This window comes from Ranitomeya imitator, chromosome 4 (genome assembly GCF_032444005.1).
Source record: "Ranitomeya imitator isolate aRanImi1 chromosome 4, aRanImi1.pri, whole genome shotgun sequence".
Taxonomy (NCBI): Eukaryota; Metazoa; Chordata; class Amphibia; order Anura; family Dendrobatidae; genus Ranitomeya; species Ranitomeya imitator.
Genome location: NC_091285.1, coordinates 706,630,102 through 706,648,404, shown reverse-complemented (window position 1 = coordinate 706,648,404; position 18,303 = coordinate 706,630,102). Strand labels below are relative to the sequence as shown.

The 18,303-nt window shown below is 46.8% G+C and overlaps 1 protein-coding gene across 1 annotated transcript in view; it reads right to left on the bottom strand.

Annotated features, from left to right (window-relative positions):
• Positions 1-18,058, bottom strand: part of LOC138674838 (olfactory receptor 11L1-like) — a 61,793-nt gene extending 43,735 nt beyond the window's left edge. Inside the window, exons 1-2 of the mRNA XM_069762655.1 lie at positions 17,988-18,058; positions 14,103-14,233 (exon numbers count right to left, since the gene is read on the bottom strand). Coding sequence (XP_069618756.1) covers positions 14,103-14,233; positions 17,988-18,058 — 202 coding nt within the window. The remainder of the gene's footprint in view (positions 1-14,102; positions 14,234-17,987) is intronic.
• Between the last annotated feature and the right edge of the window lie 245 nt (positions 18,059-18,303).

Here is an 18,303-nt window from a genome sequence, read left to right as displayed (position 1 = left end):
TGGTGTGGTCAGTGGAGGCCTAGTGGAAGGAGTGACCGCAGACAGGCATCGAAGGCCTAAAATAATAACACATGGCTGTAGGCAATTTTAAATTGGTTCCAGGGGTACACGGGCAGCAGTGGTGTGGTCAGTGGAGGCCTAGTGGAAGGAGTGACCGCAGACAGGCATCGAAGGCCTAAAATAATAACACATGGCTGTAGGCAATTTTAAATTGGTTCCAGGGGTACACGAGCAGCAGTGGCCTGGTCAGTGTAGTAGTAGTTGAAAGAATGGACTGCAGACAGGCATCAAAGGCCTAAAATAAAAAAATTGGGCTGGCTGTAGGCAATTTTAAATTGGTTCCAGGGGTACACGGGCAGCAGTGGTGTGGTCAGTGGAGGCCTAGTGGAAGGAGTGACCGCAGACAGGCATCGAAGGCCTAAAATAATAACACATGGCTGTAGGCAATTTTAAATTGGTTCCAGGGGTACACGGGCAGCAGTGACCTGGTCAGTGTAGTAGTAGTTGAAAGAATGGACTGCAGACAGGCATCGAAGGCCTAAAATAAAAAAATTGGGCTGGCTGTAGGCAATTTTAAATTGGTTCCAGGGGTACACGGGCAGCAGTGGTGTGGTCAGTGGAGGCCTAGTGGAAGGAGTGACCGCAGACAGGCATCGAAGGCCTAAAATAATAACACATGGCTGTAGGCAATTTTAAATTGGTTCCAGGGGTACACGGGCAGCAGTGACCTGGTCAGTGTAGTAGTAGTTGAAAGAATGGACTGCAGACAGGCATCGAAGGCCTAAAATAAAAAAATTGTGCTGGCTGTAGGCAATTTTAAATTGGTTCCAGGGGTACACGGGCAGCAGTGGTGTGGTCAGTGGAGGCCTAGTGGAAGGAGTGACCTTAGACAGGCATCGAAGGCCTAAAAAAATAACACATGGCTGTAGGCAATTTTAAATTGGTTCCAGGGGTACACGGGCAGCAGTGACCTGGTCAGTGTAGTAGTAGTTGAAAGAATGGACCGCAGACAGGCATCGAAGGCCTAAAATAATAACACATGGCTGTAGGCAATTTTAAATTGGTTCCAGGGGTACACGGACAGCAGTGGTGTGGTCAGTGGAGGCCTAGTGGAAGGAGTGACCGCAGACAGGCATCGAAGGCCTAAAATAATAACACATGGCTGTAGGCAATTTTAAATTGGTTCCAGGGGTACACGGGCAGCAGTGACCTGGTCAGTGTAGTAGTAGTTGAAAGAATGGACTGCAGACAGGCATCGAAGGCCTAAAATAAAAAAATTGGGCGGCTGTAGGCAATTTTAAATTGGTTCCAGGGGTACACGGGCAGCAGTGGTGTGGTCAGTGGAGGCCTAGTGGAAGGAGTGACCGCAGACAGGCATCGAAGGCCTAAAATAATAACACATGGCTGTAGGCAATTTTAAATTGGTTCCAGGAGTACACGGACAGCAGTGGTGTGGTCAGTGGAGGCCTAGTGGAAGGAGTGACCACAGACAGGCATCGAAGGCCTAACATAACAAAAATGTCAATACAATGGTATTGTCAGTGGCAGGCATTGAAGGATGTCAGCGCATAGACTAAACATTGGTGGAGCTGTGAGATAATTTTGCAAGTGGTAGAGCACTGTTTGAGCTGGGGTGGGGGGAAACTGTCTTGTGGCCGGCGGTACAGGCCCAGGGCCCCTCATATTACAACGGTGTGTCTGACGTTGGGTGCGCACCACCACCGCCAGAGACACTTTATTGTACTAGGAGGGACCCAGTGGCAGTGCCGTCGACCAAAAGCGGGCTCACCCACCTCTTCAGACAAACTGCACTCTCACGGGTGCTGTCGCCAAGTGTCGATACCACGGCCCCGTGTGGGGAGTTTGGCCATTTAGTGAGGTGTAAACATGTCGTATGCTGGACAAACAGGTGCTGAAAATTACGAGATTGGAAAAGACATTCAGAATAGTCCACAGGCAAGACCTTTTCATAGGAAAGCTAGGTGTCAGCCGGGCAAGGTGGGGCAAAAGATTTCGAAATCCAGTTGTGGTTCATTTTAATGAAGGTTAGATCATCTACATTTTGGGTAGCCAGACGAGTCCTTTTTTCTGTTAGTATTGAACCTGCAGCACTGAATACTCTTTCTGATAGGACACTAGCTGCCGGGCAAGCAAGCTCCTGCAATGCATATTCTGCCAATTCTGGCCAGGTGTCTAATTTTGATGCCCAGTAATCAAATGGGAATGACGGTTGAGGGAGAACATCGATAAGGGATGAAAAATAGTTTGTAACCATACTGGACAAATGTTGTCTCCTGTCACTTTGAATTGATGCTGCAGTACCTGTCCTGTCTGCGGTCATAGCAAAATCACTCCACAACCTGGTCAGAAAACCCCTCTGGCCAACGCCACTTCTGATTTCTGCCCCTCTAACTCCTCTGGTCTGCTGGCCCCTGCAGCTCGTGTGAGAACGATCACGGGCGCTGTGTGCAGGGAATGCCAGAAACAAACGGTCAACAAGAGTTGATTGTTTGGTTGCTAATATTAGTTCCAAGTTCTCATGTGGCATTATATTTTGCAATTTGCCTTTATAGCGAGGATCAAGGAGGCAGGCCAACCAGTAATCGTCATCATTCATCATTTTAGTTATGCGTGTGTCCCTTTTGAGGATACGTAAGGCATAATCCGCCATGTGGGCCAAAGTTCCAGTTCTCAAATCTGCGGTTGTGCTTGGTTGAGGGGCAGTTTCAGGCAAATCCACGTCACTTGTGTCCCTCAAAAAACCAGAACCCGGCCTTGCCGCGCCACCAATTTCCAGTGGCCCCGGAAAAGCTTCCTCATTAAAAATATAATCATCCCCATCATCCTCCTCCTCCTCTTCACCCGCTACCTCGTCCTGTACACTGCCCTGGCCAGACAATGGCTGACTGTCATCAAGTCTTTCCTCTTCCTCAGCTGCAGACGCCTGATCCTTTATGTGCGTCAAACTTTGCATCAGCAGACGCATTAGGGGGATGCTCATGCTTATTATGGCGTTGTCTGCACTAACCAGCCGTGTGCATTCCTCAAAACACTGAAGGACTTGACACATGTCTTGAATCTTCGACCACTGCACACCTGACAACTCCATGTCTGCCATCCTACTGCCTGCCCGTGTATGTGTATCCTCCCACAAAAACATAACAGCCCGCCTCTGTTCACACAGTCTCTGAAGCATGTGCAGTGTTGAGTTCCACCTTGTTGCAACGTCTATGATTAGGCGATGCTGGGGAAGGTTCAAAGAACGCTGATAGGTCTGCATACGGCTGGAGTGTACGGGCGAACGGCGGATATGTGAGCAAAGTCCACGCACTTTGAGGAGCAGGTCGGATAACCCCGGATAACTTTTCAGGAAGCACTGCACCACCAGGTTTAAGGTGTGAGCCAGGCAAGGAATGTGTTTCAGTTGGGAAAGGGAGATGGCAGCCATGAAATTCCTTCCGTTATCACTCACTACCTTGACTGCCTCAAGATCTACAGTGCCCAGCCACGACTGCGTTTCTTTCTGCAAGAACTCGGACAGAACTTCCGCGGTGTGTCTGTTGTCGCCCAAACACTTCATAGCCAATACAGCCTGCTGACGTTTGCCAGTAGCTGCCCCATAATGGGAGACCTGGTGTGCAACAGTGGCAGCTGCGGATGGAGTGGTTGTGCGACTGCGGTCTGTGGACGAGCTCTCGCTTCTGCAGGAGGACGAAGAGGAGGGGGAGGGGGTGCGAACGGCTACAGCCAATTGTTTCCTAGACCGTGGGCTAGGCAGAACTGTCCCAAACTTGCTGTCCCCTGTGGACCCTGCATCCACCACATTTAACCAGTGTGCCGTGATGGACACGTAACGTCCCTGGCCATGCCTACTGGTCCATGCATCTGTTGTCAGGTGCACCTTTGTGCTCACAGATTGCCTGAGTGCATGGACGATGCGCTCTTTAACATGCTGGTGGAGGGCTGGGATGGCTTTTCTGGAAAAAAAGTGTCGACTGGGTAGCTCGTAGCGTGGTACAGGGTAGTCCATCAGGGCTTTGAAAGCTTCGCTTTCAACTAACCGGTAGGGCATCATCTCTAACGAGATTAGTCTAGCTATGTGTGCGTTCAAACCCTGTGTACGCGGATGCGAGGCTAAGTACTTCCTTTTTCTAACCATAGTCTCATGTAGGGTGAGCTGGACTGGAGAGCTGGAGATCGTAAAACTAGCGGGGGTGCCGGTGGACATGGCAGACTGAGAGACGGTGGGAGATGGTATTGTTGCCACCGGTGCCCTAGATGCAGTGTTTCCTACTACGAAACTGGTGATTCCCTGACCCTGACGGCTTTGGCCTGGCAAAGAAACCTGCACAGATACTGCAGGTGGTGCGGAAAATGGTGGCCCTACACTGCCGGAAGGGATGTTGCGTTGCTGACTAGCTTCATTGGCCGAGGGTGCTACAACCTTAAGGGACGTTTGGTAGTTAGTCCAGGCTTGCAAATGCATGGTGGTTAAATGTCTATGCATGCAACTTGTATTGAGACTTTTCAGATTCTGTCCTCTGCTTAAGGTAGTTGAACATTTTTGACAGATGACTTTGCGCTGATCAATTGGATGTTGTTTAAAAAAATGCCAGACTGCACTCTTTCTAGCATTGGATACCTTTTCAGGCATTGCAGACTGAGCTTTAACCGGATGGCCACGCTGTCCTCCAACAGGTTTTAGCTTTGCCACGCGTTTTGGGCAAGATACGGGCCCGGCAGATGGAACCTGTTGCGATGTTGATGCCTGCTGCGGCCCCTCCTCCTCCGCTTCAGAACTGCTGCCGCCTGCACCCTGTTCCCCCAATGGCTGCCAATCGGGGTCAAGAACTGGGTCATCTATTACCTCTTCTTGTAGCTCGTGTGCAACTTCGTCTGTGTCACCTTGTCGGTCGGTGGTATAGCGTTCGTGATGGGGCAACATAGTCTCATCAGGGTCTGATTCTTGATCAGCACCCTGCGATGGCAATGTTGTGGTCTGAGTCAAAGGACCAGGATAGTAGTCTGGCTGTGGCTGTGCATCAGTGCACTCCATGTCAGATTCAACTTGTAATGGGCATGGACTGTTAACTGCTTCACTTTCTAAGCCAGGGACGGTATGTGTAAAGAGCTCCATGGAGTAACCCGTTGTGTCGCCTGCTGCATTCTTCTCTGTTGTTGTTTTTGCTGAAGAGGACAAGGAAGCGACTTGTCCCTGACCGTGAACATCCACTAACGACGCGCTGCTTTGACATTTACCAGTTTCACGAGAGGAGGCAAAAGAGCTAGAGGCTGAGTCAGCAAGATAAGCCAAAACTTGCTCTTGCTGCTCCGGCTTTAAAAGCGGTTTTCCTACTCCCAGAAAAGGGAGCGTTCGAGGCCTTGTGTAGCCAGACGACGAACCTGGCTCCACAGCTCCAGACTTAGGTGCAATATTTTTTTTCCCACGACCAGCTGATGCTCCACCTTTACCACTACCCTCATTACCAGCTGACAATGAACGCCCCCGGCCACGACCTCTTCCACCAGACTTCCTCATTGTTTTAAAAACATTAACAAACGAACGGTATTTGTTGCTGTCACACAACTTACACGGTGAGCTATAACTTCAGTATGATTTAGCTACCCCTTTACAGGTGGGTGAGACCACAACGAAAATCAGCCACAATGTTACACACTCTGTTGTTGTTGGCAACAAATGAGATGGCACACACGCAGGACTGTCACTGAAGCGCAAATGTAAATATTTATCTCCCACTGATTTGTGTTTGTTTTTTTTAAAAGGGAGACTTCAGAAAAAAAAAAATTAAAAAAAAAATTATTTTTTACAGAAGAATTTATAAAACAAATAAAATGAAATGATTGTTTCAGGGAGAATTTAGGAAAAAAAAAAAAAAAAAAAAGGCTTTGTAGGGCCCACTGAGTGAGAGAGGACGCACACAGGAGTCAGGAGTGGCACACAAGCCCAGAGGCCAATATTAATCTCCCACCGATTGATTTAGTTATTTTTTTTGGTAGATTTTGGAACCCAAATCAAGCAAAAAAATTAATAGGCTTTCTATGGCCCACAATTGGGGAGAGAGAGAGAGATGGCACACCCAGGAGTCAAGACTGGCACACAAGCAGAAGGGGCAATATGAATCTCCCACAGATTTTTTTTTTTTTTTTTTTTTTCAGGGAGACTTGAGAGAAAAAAAAAAACAAAAAAAATGATTTTTTTCAGGAATAATTTAGAAACCAAAGAAAATAAAATGATTGTTTCAGGGAGAATTTAGAAAACAAATAAAACAAAATATAGGCTTTCTAGGGCCCACTGAGTGACAGATGACGCACACAGGAGTCAGGAGTGGCACACAAGCCCAGAGGCCAATATTAATCTCCCACTGATTGATTTAGTGATTTTTTTCAGGTAGATTTTGGAACCCAAATCAAGCAAAAAAATTAATAGGCTTTCTATGGCCCACAATTGGGGAGAGAGAGAGAGATGGCACACCCAGGAGTCAAGACTGGCACACAAGCAGAAGGAGCAATATGAATCTCCCACAGATTTTTTTTTTTTTTTTCAGGGAGACTTGAGAGAAAAAAAAATACCAAAAAAATGATTTTTTTCAGGAATAATTTAGAAACCAAAGAAAATAAAATGATTGTTTCAGGGAGAATTTAGAAAACAAATAAAACAAAAAAATAGGCTTTCTAGGGCCCACTGAGTGCCAGATGACGCACACAGGAGTCAGGAGTGGCACACAAGCCCAGAGGCCAATATTAATCTCCCACTGATTGATTTAGTGATTTTTTTCAGGTAGATTTTGGAACCCAAATCAAGCAAAAAAATTAATAGGCTTTCTATGGCCCACAATTGGGGAGAGAGAGAGAGATGGCACACCCAGGAGTCAAGACTGGCACACAAGCAGAAGGGGCAATATGAATCTCCCACAGATTTTTTTTTTTTTTTTTTTCAGGGAGACTTGAGAGAAAAAAAAATACCAAAAAAATGATTTTTTTCAGGAATAATTTAGAAACCAAAGAAAATAAAATGATTGTTTCAGGGAGAATTTAGAAAACAAATAAAACAAAAAATAGGCTTTCTAGGGCCCACTGAGTGACAGATGACGCACACAGGAGTCATGAGTGGCACACAAGCCCAGAGGCCAATGTTAATCTCCCACTGATTGATTTAGTGATTTTTTTCAGGTAGATTTTGGAACCCAAATCAAGCAAAAAAATTAATAGGCTTTCTATGGCCCACAATTGGGGAGAGAGAGAGAGATGGCACACCCAGGAGTCAAGACTGGCACACAAGCAGAAGGGGCAATATGAATCTCCCACAGATTTATTTATTTATTATTTTTTTTTTCAGGGAGACTTGAGAGAAAAAAAAAAAAAAAAAAAAAGATTTTTTTCAGGAATAATTTAGAAACCTAAGAAAATAAAATGATTGTTTCAGGGAGAATTTAGAAAACAAATAAAACAAAAAATAGGCTTTCTAGGGCCCACTGAGTGAGAGATGACGCACACAGGAGTCAGGAGTGGCACACAAGCCCAGAGGCCAATATTAATCTCCCACTGATTGATTTAGTGATTTTTTTCAGGTAGATTTTGGAACCCAAATCAAGCAAAAAAATTAATAGGCTTTCTATGGCCCACAATTGGGGAGAGAGAGAGAGATGGCACACCCAGGAGTCAAGACTGGCACACAAGCAGAAGGGGCAATATGAATCTCCCACAGATTTTTTTTTTTTTTTTTTTTTTCAGGGAGACTTGAGAGAAAAAAAAATACAAAAAAAATGATTTTTTTCAGGAATAATTTAGAAACCAAAGAAAATAAAATGATTGTTTCAGGGAGAATTTAGAAAACAAATAAAACAAAATATAGGCTTTCTAGGGCCCACTGAGTGACAGATGACGCACACAGGAGTCAGGAGTGGCACACAAGCCCAGAGGCCAATATTAATCTCCCACTGATTGATTTAGTGATTTTTTTCAGGTAGATTTTGGAACCCAAATCAAGCAAAAAAATTAATAGGCTTTCTATGGCCCACAATTGGGGAGAGAGAGAGAGATGGCACACCCAGGAGTCAAGACTGGCACACAAGCAGAAGGAGCAATATGAATCTCCCACAGATTTTTTTTTTTTTTTTCAGGGAGACTTGAGAGAAAAAAAATACCAAAAAAATGATTTTTTTCAGGAATAATTTAGAAACCAAAGAAAATAAAATGATTGTTTCAGGGAGAATTTAGAAAACAAATAAAACAAAAAAATAGGCTTTCTAGGGCCCACTGAGTGACAGATGACGCACACAGGAGTCAGGAGTGGCACACAAGCCCAGAGGCCAATATTAATCTCCCACTGATTGATTTAGTGATTTTTTTCAGGTAGATTTTGGAACCCAAATCAAGCAAAAAAATTAATAGGCTTTCTATGGCCCACAATTGGGGAGAGAGAGAGAGATGGCACACCCAGGAGTCAAGACTGGCACACAAGCAGAAGGGGCAATATGAATCTCCCACAGATTTTTTTTTTTTTTTTTTTCAGGGAGACTTGAGAGAAAAAAAAATACCAAAAAAATGATTTTTTTCAGGAATAATTTAGAAACCAAAGAAAATAAAATGATTGTTTCAGGGAGAATTTAGAAAACAAATAAAACAAAAAATAGGCTTTCTAGGGCCCACTGAGTGACAGATGACGCACACAGGAGTCATGAGTGGCACACAAGCCCAGAGGCCAATGTTAATCTCCCACTGATTGATTTAGTGATTTTTTTCAGGTAGATTTTGGAACCCAAATCAAGCAAAAAAATTAATAGGCTTCCTATGGCCCACAATTGGGGAGAGAGAGAGAGATGGCACACCCAGGAGTCAAGACTGGCACACAAGCAGAAGGGGCAATATGAATCTCCCACAGATTTATTTATTTATTATTTTTTTTTCAGGGAGACTTGAGAGAAAAAAAAATAAAAAAAAAAAGATTTTTTTCAGGAATAATTTAGAAACCTAAGAAAATAAAATGATTGTTTCAGGGAGAATTTAGAAAACAAATAAAACAAAAAATAGGCTTTCTAGGGCCCACTGAGTGAGAGATGACGCACACAGGAGTCAGGAGTGGCACACAAGCCCAGAGGCCAATATTAATCTCCCACTGATTGATTTAGTGATTTTTTTCAGGTAGATTTTGGAACCCAAATCAAGCAAAAAAATTAATAGGCTTTCTATGGCCCACAATTGGGGAGAGAGAGAGAGATGGCACACCCAGGAGTCAAGACTGGCACACAAGCAGAAGGGGCAATATGAATCTCCCACAGATTTTTTTTTTTTTTTTTTTTCAGGGAGACTTGAGAGAAAAAAAAATACCAAAAAAATGATTTTTTTCAGGAATAATTTAGAAACCAAAGAAAATAAAATGATTGTTTCAGGGAGAATTTAGAAAACAAATAAAACAAAAAATAGGCTTTCTAGGGCCCACTGAGTGACAGATGACGCACACAGGAGTCAGGAGTGGCACACAAGCCCAGAGGCCAATATTAATCTCCCACTGATTGATTTAGTGATTTTTTTCAGGTAGATTTTGGAACCCAAATCAAGCAAAAAAATTAATAGGCTTTCTATGGCCCACTGAGTGAGAGATGGCACACACAGGAGTAAGGAGTGACACACAAGCCCTGAGGCCAATATTTTTCTCCCACTGATTGATTGATTGATTTTTTCAGGTAGAATTAGGAACCCAAATCAACCCAAAAAATAAATAGGCTTTCTATGGCCCACTATTTGTGAGAGAGATGGCACGCCCAGGACTGGCACACAAGCCCAGAGGCCAATATTAATCTCCCACTTTTTTTTTTTTTCCAGGGAAAATTTATAAACCCAATAAAAAAAATAATAATAAATAGGCTTTCTATGGCCCACTATCTGAGAGAGAGAGATGGCACGCTTAGGACTGGCACACAAGCCCAAAGGCCAATATTAATCTCCCACTGATTGATTGATTGATTTTTTCAGGTAGAATTATGAACCCAAATCAACCAAAAAAATAAATAGGCTTTCTATGGCCCACTATTTGTGAGAGAGATGGCACGCTCAGGACTGGCACACAAGCCCAGAGGCCAATATTAATCTCCCACTTTTTTTTTTTTTTCCAGGGAAAATTTATAAACCCAATAAAATAATAAAAAAATAGGCTTTCTATGGCCCACTATCTGAGAGAGAGAGAGATGGCACGCTTAGGACTGGCACACAAGCCCAAAGGCCAATATTAATCTCCCACTGATTGATTGATTGATTTTTTCAGGTAGAATTATGAACCCAAATCAACCAAAAAAATAAATAGGCTTTCTATGGCCCACTATTTGTGAGAGAGATGGCACGCTCAGGACTGGCACACAAGCCCAGAGGCCAATATTAATCTCCCACTTTTTTTTTTTTTTCCAGGGAAAATTTATAAACCCAATAAAATAATAAAAAAATAGGCTTTCTATGGCCCACTATCTGAGAGAGAGAGAGATGGCACGCTTAGGACTGGCACACAAGCCCAAAGGCCAATATTAATCTCCCACTGATTGATTGATTGATTTTTTCAGGTAGAATTATGAACCCAAATCAACCAAAAAAATAAATAGGCTTTCTATGGCCCACTATTTGTGAGAGAGATGGCACGCTCAGGACTGGCACACAAGCCCAGAGGCCAATATTAATCTCCCACTTTTTTTTTTTTTTCCAGGGAAAATTTATAAACCCAATAAAATAATAAAAAAATAGGCTTTCTATGGCCCACTATCTGAGAGAGAGAGAGATGGCACGCTTAGGACTGGCACACAAGCCCAAAGGCCAATATTAATCTCCCACTGATTGATTTATTGATTTTTTCAGGTAGAATTTAGAACCCAAATCAAGCAAAAAAATTAATAGGCTTTCTATGGCCCACTGAGTGAGAGATGGCACACACAGGAGTAAGGAGTGGCACACAAGCCCTGAGGCCAATATTTTTCTCCCACTGATTGATGTTGTGATTTTTTCTGGTAGATTTTGGAACCCAAATCAAGCAAAAAAATAAATAGGCTTTCTATGGCCCACTGAGTGAGAGATGACACAGACAGAGATGGCACTCTCTGTCCTTCAATTACTATCTCCCTGCAGTAATCTCAGCCAGGTATGGCAGGCAGCAATAAGGAGTGGACTGATGCACAAATTAAATAAAAAGTGTGGACAAACAAACAAGATAGCTGTGCAGAAAGGAAGGAACAAGAGGATTTGTGCTTTGAAAAAAGCAGTTGGTTTGCACAGCGGCGTACACACAGCAATGCAGCTATCAGGGAGCCTTCTAGGGCAGCCCAATGAGCTACAGCGCTGAGGGAAAAAAAAAAAAAAAGGAGCTTCCACTGTCCCTGCACACCGAAGGTGGTGTTGGGCAGTGGAAATCGCTACAGCACAAGTGGTTTTGTGGTTAATGGACCCTGCCTAACGCTATCCCTGCTTCTGACGAAGCGGCAGCAACCTCTCCCTAAGCTCAGATCAGCAGCAGTAACATGGCGGTCGGCGGGAACTCCCCTTTATAGCCCCTGTGACGCCGCAGACAGCAAGCCAATCACTGCAATGCCCTTCTCTAAGATGGTGGGGACCAGGACCTATGTCATCACGCTGCCCACACTCTGCGTTTACCTTCATTGGCTGAGAAATGGCGCTTTTCGCGTCATTGAAACGCGACTTTGGCGCGAAAGTCGCGTACCGCATGGCCGACCACGCACAGGGGTCGGATCGGATTTCATGAAACTCGACTTCGCCAAAAGTCGGCGACTTTTGAAAATGTTCGACCCGTTTCGCTCAACCCTAGTCAGGACATCTAGCCACCAGATGTTCTCAGCAGTTGAGGAAACGTCAGCGTCTAGTGGTAGTAGGTGGAGGTACACTAGACACGGCGACGTTTGCCTCTAAATTGCCCTTTAAGGGGACAATTACTATAGGCTCATTCTCCCACTCGGTAGAGCTCTGCGTGGATTCTGGGGCGGAGGGCAATTTTATGTCTTCTGCCTTTGCCCAACGTCACGCAATACCCCTGGTTATGCTAGCTCAACCAGTAACGGTACGAGTGGTGAATGGGTCGACACTGCCCTCACAGATAACACACCAGACCATCCCTTTTACTCTGTCCATGTCGCCATCTCATCAGGAGATTATATCTCTGCTCGTCATTCCTGAGGGAATTGATGAGGTCCTGTTGGGAATACCTTGGCTACGGTACCACTCTCCTCATATCGAGTGGTCCTCTGGCAGAATCCTGGGATGGGGTGAATCTTGTGGGGGTAGGTGTCAGAGGGAGTGCGTTCAGGTTGCTACTACAGAGGTACCCGCAGATCTTTCCTCTCTCCCCAAGCAGTATTGGTCTTATGCAGACGTGTTCTCCAAAAAGGCGGCGGAGATCCTTCCGCCCCATCGCCCCTATGACTGTCCTATTGATCTCTTGCCTGGTGCTGAGCCTCCCCGGGGTCGTGTCTATCCGCTATCTCTCCCGGAGACGGAGGCAATGTCACAGTACATCCAGGAAAATCTGGCAAGAGGATTCATTAGGAAGTCAGTGTCACCTGCTGGGGCAGGGTTCTTCTTCGTGCAGAAGAAGAATGGGGAATTGCGTCCATGCATAGACTACAGGGGTCTTAATGCCATCACCGTTAAAAATAAGTATCCTTTGCCCTTGATATCTGAGCTCTTCGATAGGCTTCGGGGAGCAAGGGTATTTACTAAACTAGATCTGCGGGGTGCTTACAACCTGATTCGCATCCGTGAGGGGGACGAATGGAAGACGGCTTTTAACACCAGGGATGGGCACTATGAATATCTGGTGATGCCCTTCGGGCTCTGTAATGCCCCAGTCGTTTTCCAAGACTTTGTGTACGATATCTTCCGGGATATGCTTTCCACCTCGGTCGTAGTCTATCTGGATGATATTCTCATCTACTCTCCAGATATTGACTCCCACCGGAGAGATGTTTGCAAAGTCTTCGACCTCCTACGGGCAAACTCCCTCTATGCCAAGTTGGAGAAGTGTATGTTTGAGCAGGAGTCCTTACCTTTCCTAGGCTACATCATCTCTGCCCAGGGATTGGCTATGGATCCTGCCAAACTACAGGCTGTGATGGACTGGCAGGAACCCCATTCTCTTAAAGCGGTGCAGCGCTTTATGGGGTTCATTAATTATTATCGCCAGTTCATTCCGCACTTCTCAACCTTGGTAGCTCCCTTGGTTGCCCTCACCAAGAAGGGGGCGAATCCCAAATTGTGGTCTGAGGAGGTCTCCAAGGCCTTTAACTCTATAAAGTCACACTTCGCTAGCGCTCCCATCCTACATTGCCCCGATGTTGATAAGCCATTAATCATGGAGGTGGATGCCTCTTCTGTTGGTGCTGGAGCAGTCCTCTTCCAAAAGGATGCTCAAGGTCGGAAGCATCCTTGCTTCTTTTTCTCCAAGACCTTCTCACCAGCAGAGAGGAATTATTCCATCGGGGACAGGGAGTTGCTAGCCATGAAGTTGGCTTTCTCGGAGTGGAGACATCTCTTGGAGGGAGCACGTTTTCCCTTCCAAGTCTTCACAGACCATAAAAATTTGGTGTACCTGCAGACAGCCCAGCGGTTGAATTCTCGCCAGGCCAGATGGTCCTTATTCTTCTCCCGGTTTCATTTCACCCTCCATTTTCTTTCTGGGGAGAAGAACATTCGGGCCGACGCTCTCTCTCGCTCCGTTGTGTCATCTGCGGAGGAGGAGGAGGAACCTCGGCTTATTGTTCCCACCGAGAGCTTGAGAACTGTGGCCCCGGTTTCGCTAGAGTCTGTGCCTCCGGGCAAGACTTTTGTACTATTCAGCTTGCGACCGGAGGTTCTCTCTTGGGCACACTCGTCCAGGGTGGGTGGACATTTTGGTACCAAAAGGACATCTGAGTTACTGGCGAGGACATACTGGTGGCCGCATATGGCTCGTGATGTCGCAGAGTATGTTCGGGCGTGTGTCTCTTGCGCCAAGAACAAGACTCCTCGGCAACGGCCAGCTGGTTTGCTTTATCCTCTGCCGGTGGCGGACAGGCCCTGGGAGATGGTCGGGATGGACTTTGTGGTGGGCTTACCCAAGTCTCGTAACTGCACCATTATCTGGGTGATCACCGACCATTTTTCCAAAATGGTGCACTTGGTGACTCTTCCACGGCTACATTCTGCACGGGCATTGGCTGTCTTGTTCGTCAAGCATATCTTTCGCCTACACGGTATGCCAGACAAAATTGTTAGTGACCGGAGTCCCCAGTTTGCGTCTCGATTCTGGAGAGAGCTTTGTCGTCTACTCAGTATTGAGTTGAATCTCTCTTCGGCATATTATCCCAAGACTAATGGGTTGGTAGAGAGGGCCAACCAGACCTTGGTCACATATTTACGACATTTTGTTTCTGCCAGGCAGGATGACTGGGCATCCTTGCTACCGTGGGCAGAGTTTGCACTTAACAATGCCATAGCCGACTCCACCGGTCAGACTCCATTCCTCCTAAATTACGGCCAGCATCCGCGTGTTCCTGTGCCCATGCCTGTGTCTTCTGCTGACTCCAGGGTGGCAGACTGGGCTGTGGAGGCACGGGACATTTGGGACCGCACGCAGGATGCCATTCGGGCCTCCAAGGAGAGAATGAGGTCCTCCGCCGATGTTCATCGGCGCCCCGCTCCGACCTTTGCTCCTGGCGACTTGGTGTGCCTCTCCGCCCGTAACATCAGGCTGCGAGTTGAGTCCACTAAGTTTGCTCCTCGCTACCTGGGCCCCTTCAAGGTTCTCGAACGGGTTAATCCTGCGGTCTACCATTTGGCTCTTCCTCCACGCTTGGGTATCACCGACACCTTTCATGTGTCCCTCTTGAAACCCGTATACATGTCCCGGTTTTCCGAGTCATCTGCCGGGACATCGGGTTCGTCTACGGACGATTACGAGGTGAACGCTATTTTGGGGTGCAAGGTGGTACGCGGCAAAAAGTTCTATTTGGTGGATTGGAAGGGTTATGGCCCAGAGGACAGGTCATGGGAGCCTGCTGAAAACATTCGGGCCCCACAGCTCATTGCTGCCTTCGAGCGTAGCGAGGCCCAAGGAGGGGGGGGCCCTAGGAGGGGGGGTAATGTTAGGTCTCGAGTTCCCGCTTCTGCACAGGGGGAATCTCGAGCCATCTCCGCTGCGGTCTCCCATTCTTATCCAGCCGCAGTGGTGTCTACTCAGCAGGGACGTCGGTCCCAGCGTCTTGCTCAGTCTCACTCTGTACAGAGAGTTACTGCAGCTTCTTCAGCTTCTGCCATTAAAGCCAGTGCTGGTCAGCAGCGAGCGGACTTCTCTGGGACTAAGTCCTTGTCTGCACACACTGAGCATGCCCAGGGTAAGATCTCCCGTTGGAGATCGAGGGTCATGTGCTCAGGCTCTGCAGCACATTCCATTGGTCCTCTTGGCAGGTCTTTGAAGGGCAAAGTTTCTGTGGCCACTTCCTGTGCTGCAACTATATAAACTGCGCATGACCGCACGGCCATGCGCTAGTGTACAATGCTTACGTGTGTTTGTTGTGAGTGCAAGTCATCCTTGGATACCCCTTCCCTATTGAATGTCTGTTCTCGGAAGGTGTATGGTTGCTATCTAGCGCCCGACTTATCCTAGAGCACTAATCACACATTACAGCGTCCAGCTGCTGTGACCGCCAGTACGGCGCCGTGCACTTCCTCTGTGCTTTCCTTACCCAAGCCTGGGTGGTTAGTGGCGTTCGTCAGTGCGGCACCGCATGCACTCTTGTGCCCTAATATTGTTATTTAGCTTTCTTTCACACCCAGTTGCGGTGTTGTGCCAGCAAGGGTCTAATCGGACTTCAATCCTAGTTGGGGTTGAGTTCGCTGACTACTTGCTCGCCCTCTATGTGCGGTACCGCGATCCTGTGACGCAACAGGATCGCTTCCTTTACGCTGGGTGAAGTTTAACCCACATGTGTATACTTATGAGTACCGCCATATAGTCCGTCATTACTTGGCAGCAGGTTCCATCTCTGCACGGTGGACCCCGGGCTGCGAACGCACCATACTCTATCTGTCTTATTATTTGGTGCGTTCCGCTAGCCCTAACATTTGTATTGCCACTGAGTTCATCTGCGTCAGTCCTATTTGTGGCATCTGTCATACACTTTCTGCCACTCAAACTGTAGTGTAATACAGTGGGCCTGATTTTTTCCTGCTGTCTCCCACACATAAAAAGGGAGATTTGTATTCCCACTGAGTGCATCTGTGTCAGTCCTGTTTGTGGCATCTGTCATCCTCTTTCTGCCACTCAAACTGTAGTGTAATACAGTGGGCCTGATTTTTTCCTGCTGTCTCACACACCTATAAAGGGAGATTTACACTCACAACAAGTTTACGTACACTTTCTAACTGGTTTTACAGTACCATATAATGTTTGTTAGTTTGGTTACATTTTTCCAAGAATGAGGAAGTCTGGTGGAAGAGGTCTTGGCCGTGGGCGGTGATTGCCGCTGGTAATGATGGTAGTGGTGGTGGAGCATCAGGTGGTCATGGGAAAAGCAATATAGCACCTAAGTCTCGAGTTGTTGAGCCAGCGTCATCATCTGGCTACACAAGGCCTCGAACGCTCCCTTTTCTGGGAGTAAGAAAATCGCTTTTAAAGCCGGAGCAGCAGGAATAAGTTTTGGCTTTCCTTGCTGACTCTGCCTCTAGCTCTTTCGCCTCCTCTTCGGAAAGTGCAAAATTTAAAAGCAGCGCATCGTCAATGGATGCTCCTGGTCAGGAACAAGTCGCTTCCTTGTGTCCTTCACCCAGAACAACAGAGAAGGATGCGTCAGGCGACACAACGGGTTACTCCATGGAGCTCTTTTCACATACCGTGCCTGGGTAGAAAGAAAAATTGTTAACAGGCCATGCCCATTACAAGATGAATCGGACATGGAGTGCACAGATGCACAGCCACAGCTAGATTATTATGCTGTTCCATTGACTCAGATCACAACATTGCCCTCGCAGTGTACTGAGCCAGAATCTGACCCTGATGAGACTATGGTGCCCCGTCCCGAACGCAATAGCACCGACTTACACGGTGACACAGAGGAAGGTGCACAGGACATAGAAGAGGAGGTCATAGATGACCCAGTTGTTGACCCCGATTGGCAGCCATTGGGGGAACAGGGTGCCGCTGTCAGTAGCTCTGAAGCGGAGGAGGAGGAGCCGCCGCAGCAGGCATCAACATCGTAACAGCTTTCATCTGGCAGGCCCGTATCTGGCCAAAAACGTGTGTCAAAACCAAAAACAGTTGTAGGACAGCGTGGCCATCCAGTTAAAGTAGCTCAGTGTGCAAAGCCTGAAAAGGTATTCGATAGTAGGAAGAGTGCAGTCTGGCATTATTTTTTACCAAGATCCGAATGATCAGTGCAAAGTCATCTGTAAGAAATGCTCAAGGACCTTTAGCAGAGGTCAGAATGTGAAAAATCTAAATACCACTTGCATGCGTAGACATTTAACCACCATGCACTTGCAAGCCTGGACTAACTACCAAACGTCCCATAATGTTGTTGCACCTTCTCACAATGAAGCTAGTCAGCAACGCTACATTCCTTCCCTCACTGTAAGCACACCGTTTACCACACCACCTGCAGCAAATGTGGAGGTATCGTCGCAAGGCCGAAGCAGTCAGGGAATCTCCAGGTTCTTGGTAGGAAACAATGTATGTAGGCCAACAGCAAGAATACCATCACCAACCCTCTCTCAGTCTGCCATGTCCACCGGCACCCCCGCTAGTTCCACCATATGCAGCTCTCCAGTCCAGCTCACCCTACAAGAGACTCTCGTTAGGAAAAGGAAGTACTCATCCTCTCATCCACAGGGTTTGAACGCCCACATTGCTAGACTAATCTCGTTAGAGATGATGCCCTACCGGTTAGTTGAAAGCGAAGCTTTCAAAGCCCTGATGGACTACGCAATACCATGCTATCACATACCCAGTCGACACTTCTTTGCGAGAAAAGCCATCCCAGCCCTCCACCAGCATGTAAAAGACTGCATTGTCCATGCACTCAGTCAATCTGTCAGTAGAAAGGTGCACCTCACAACAGATGCATGGACAAGTAGGCATGGCCAGGGACGCTTCGTGTCCATCACGGCACACTGGGTTAATGTGGTGGATGCAGGGTCCACAGGGGACAGCCATATTGGGACAGTTCTGCCTAGTCCATGGTCTAGGAAACAGTGGGCTGTAGGCGTTCGCCCCCCCCCCCTCCTCCTCCTCCTCCAGCAGAAGCAAGAGCTCGTCCACAG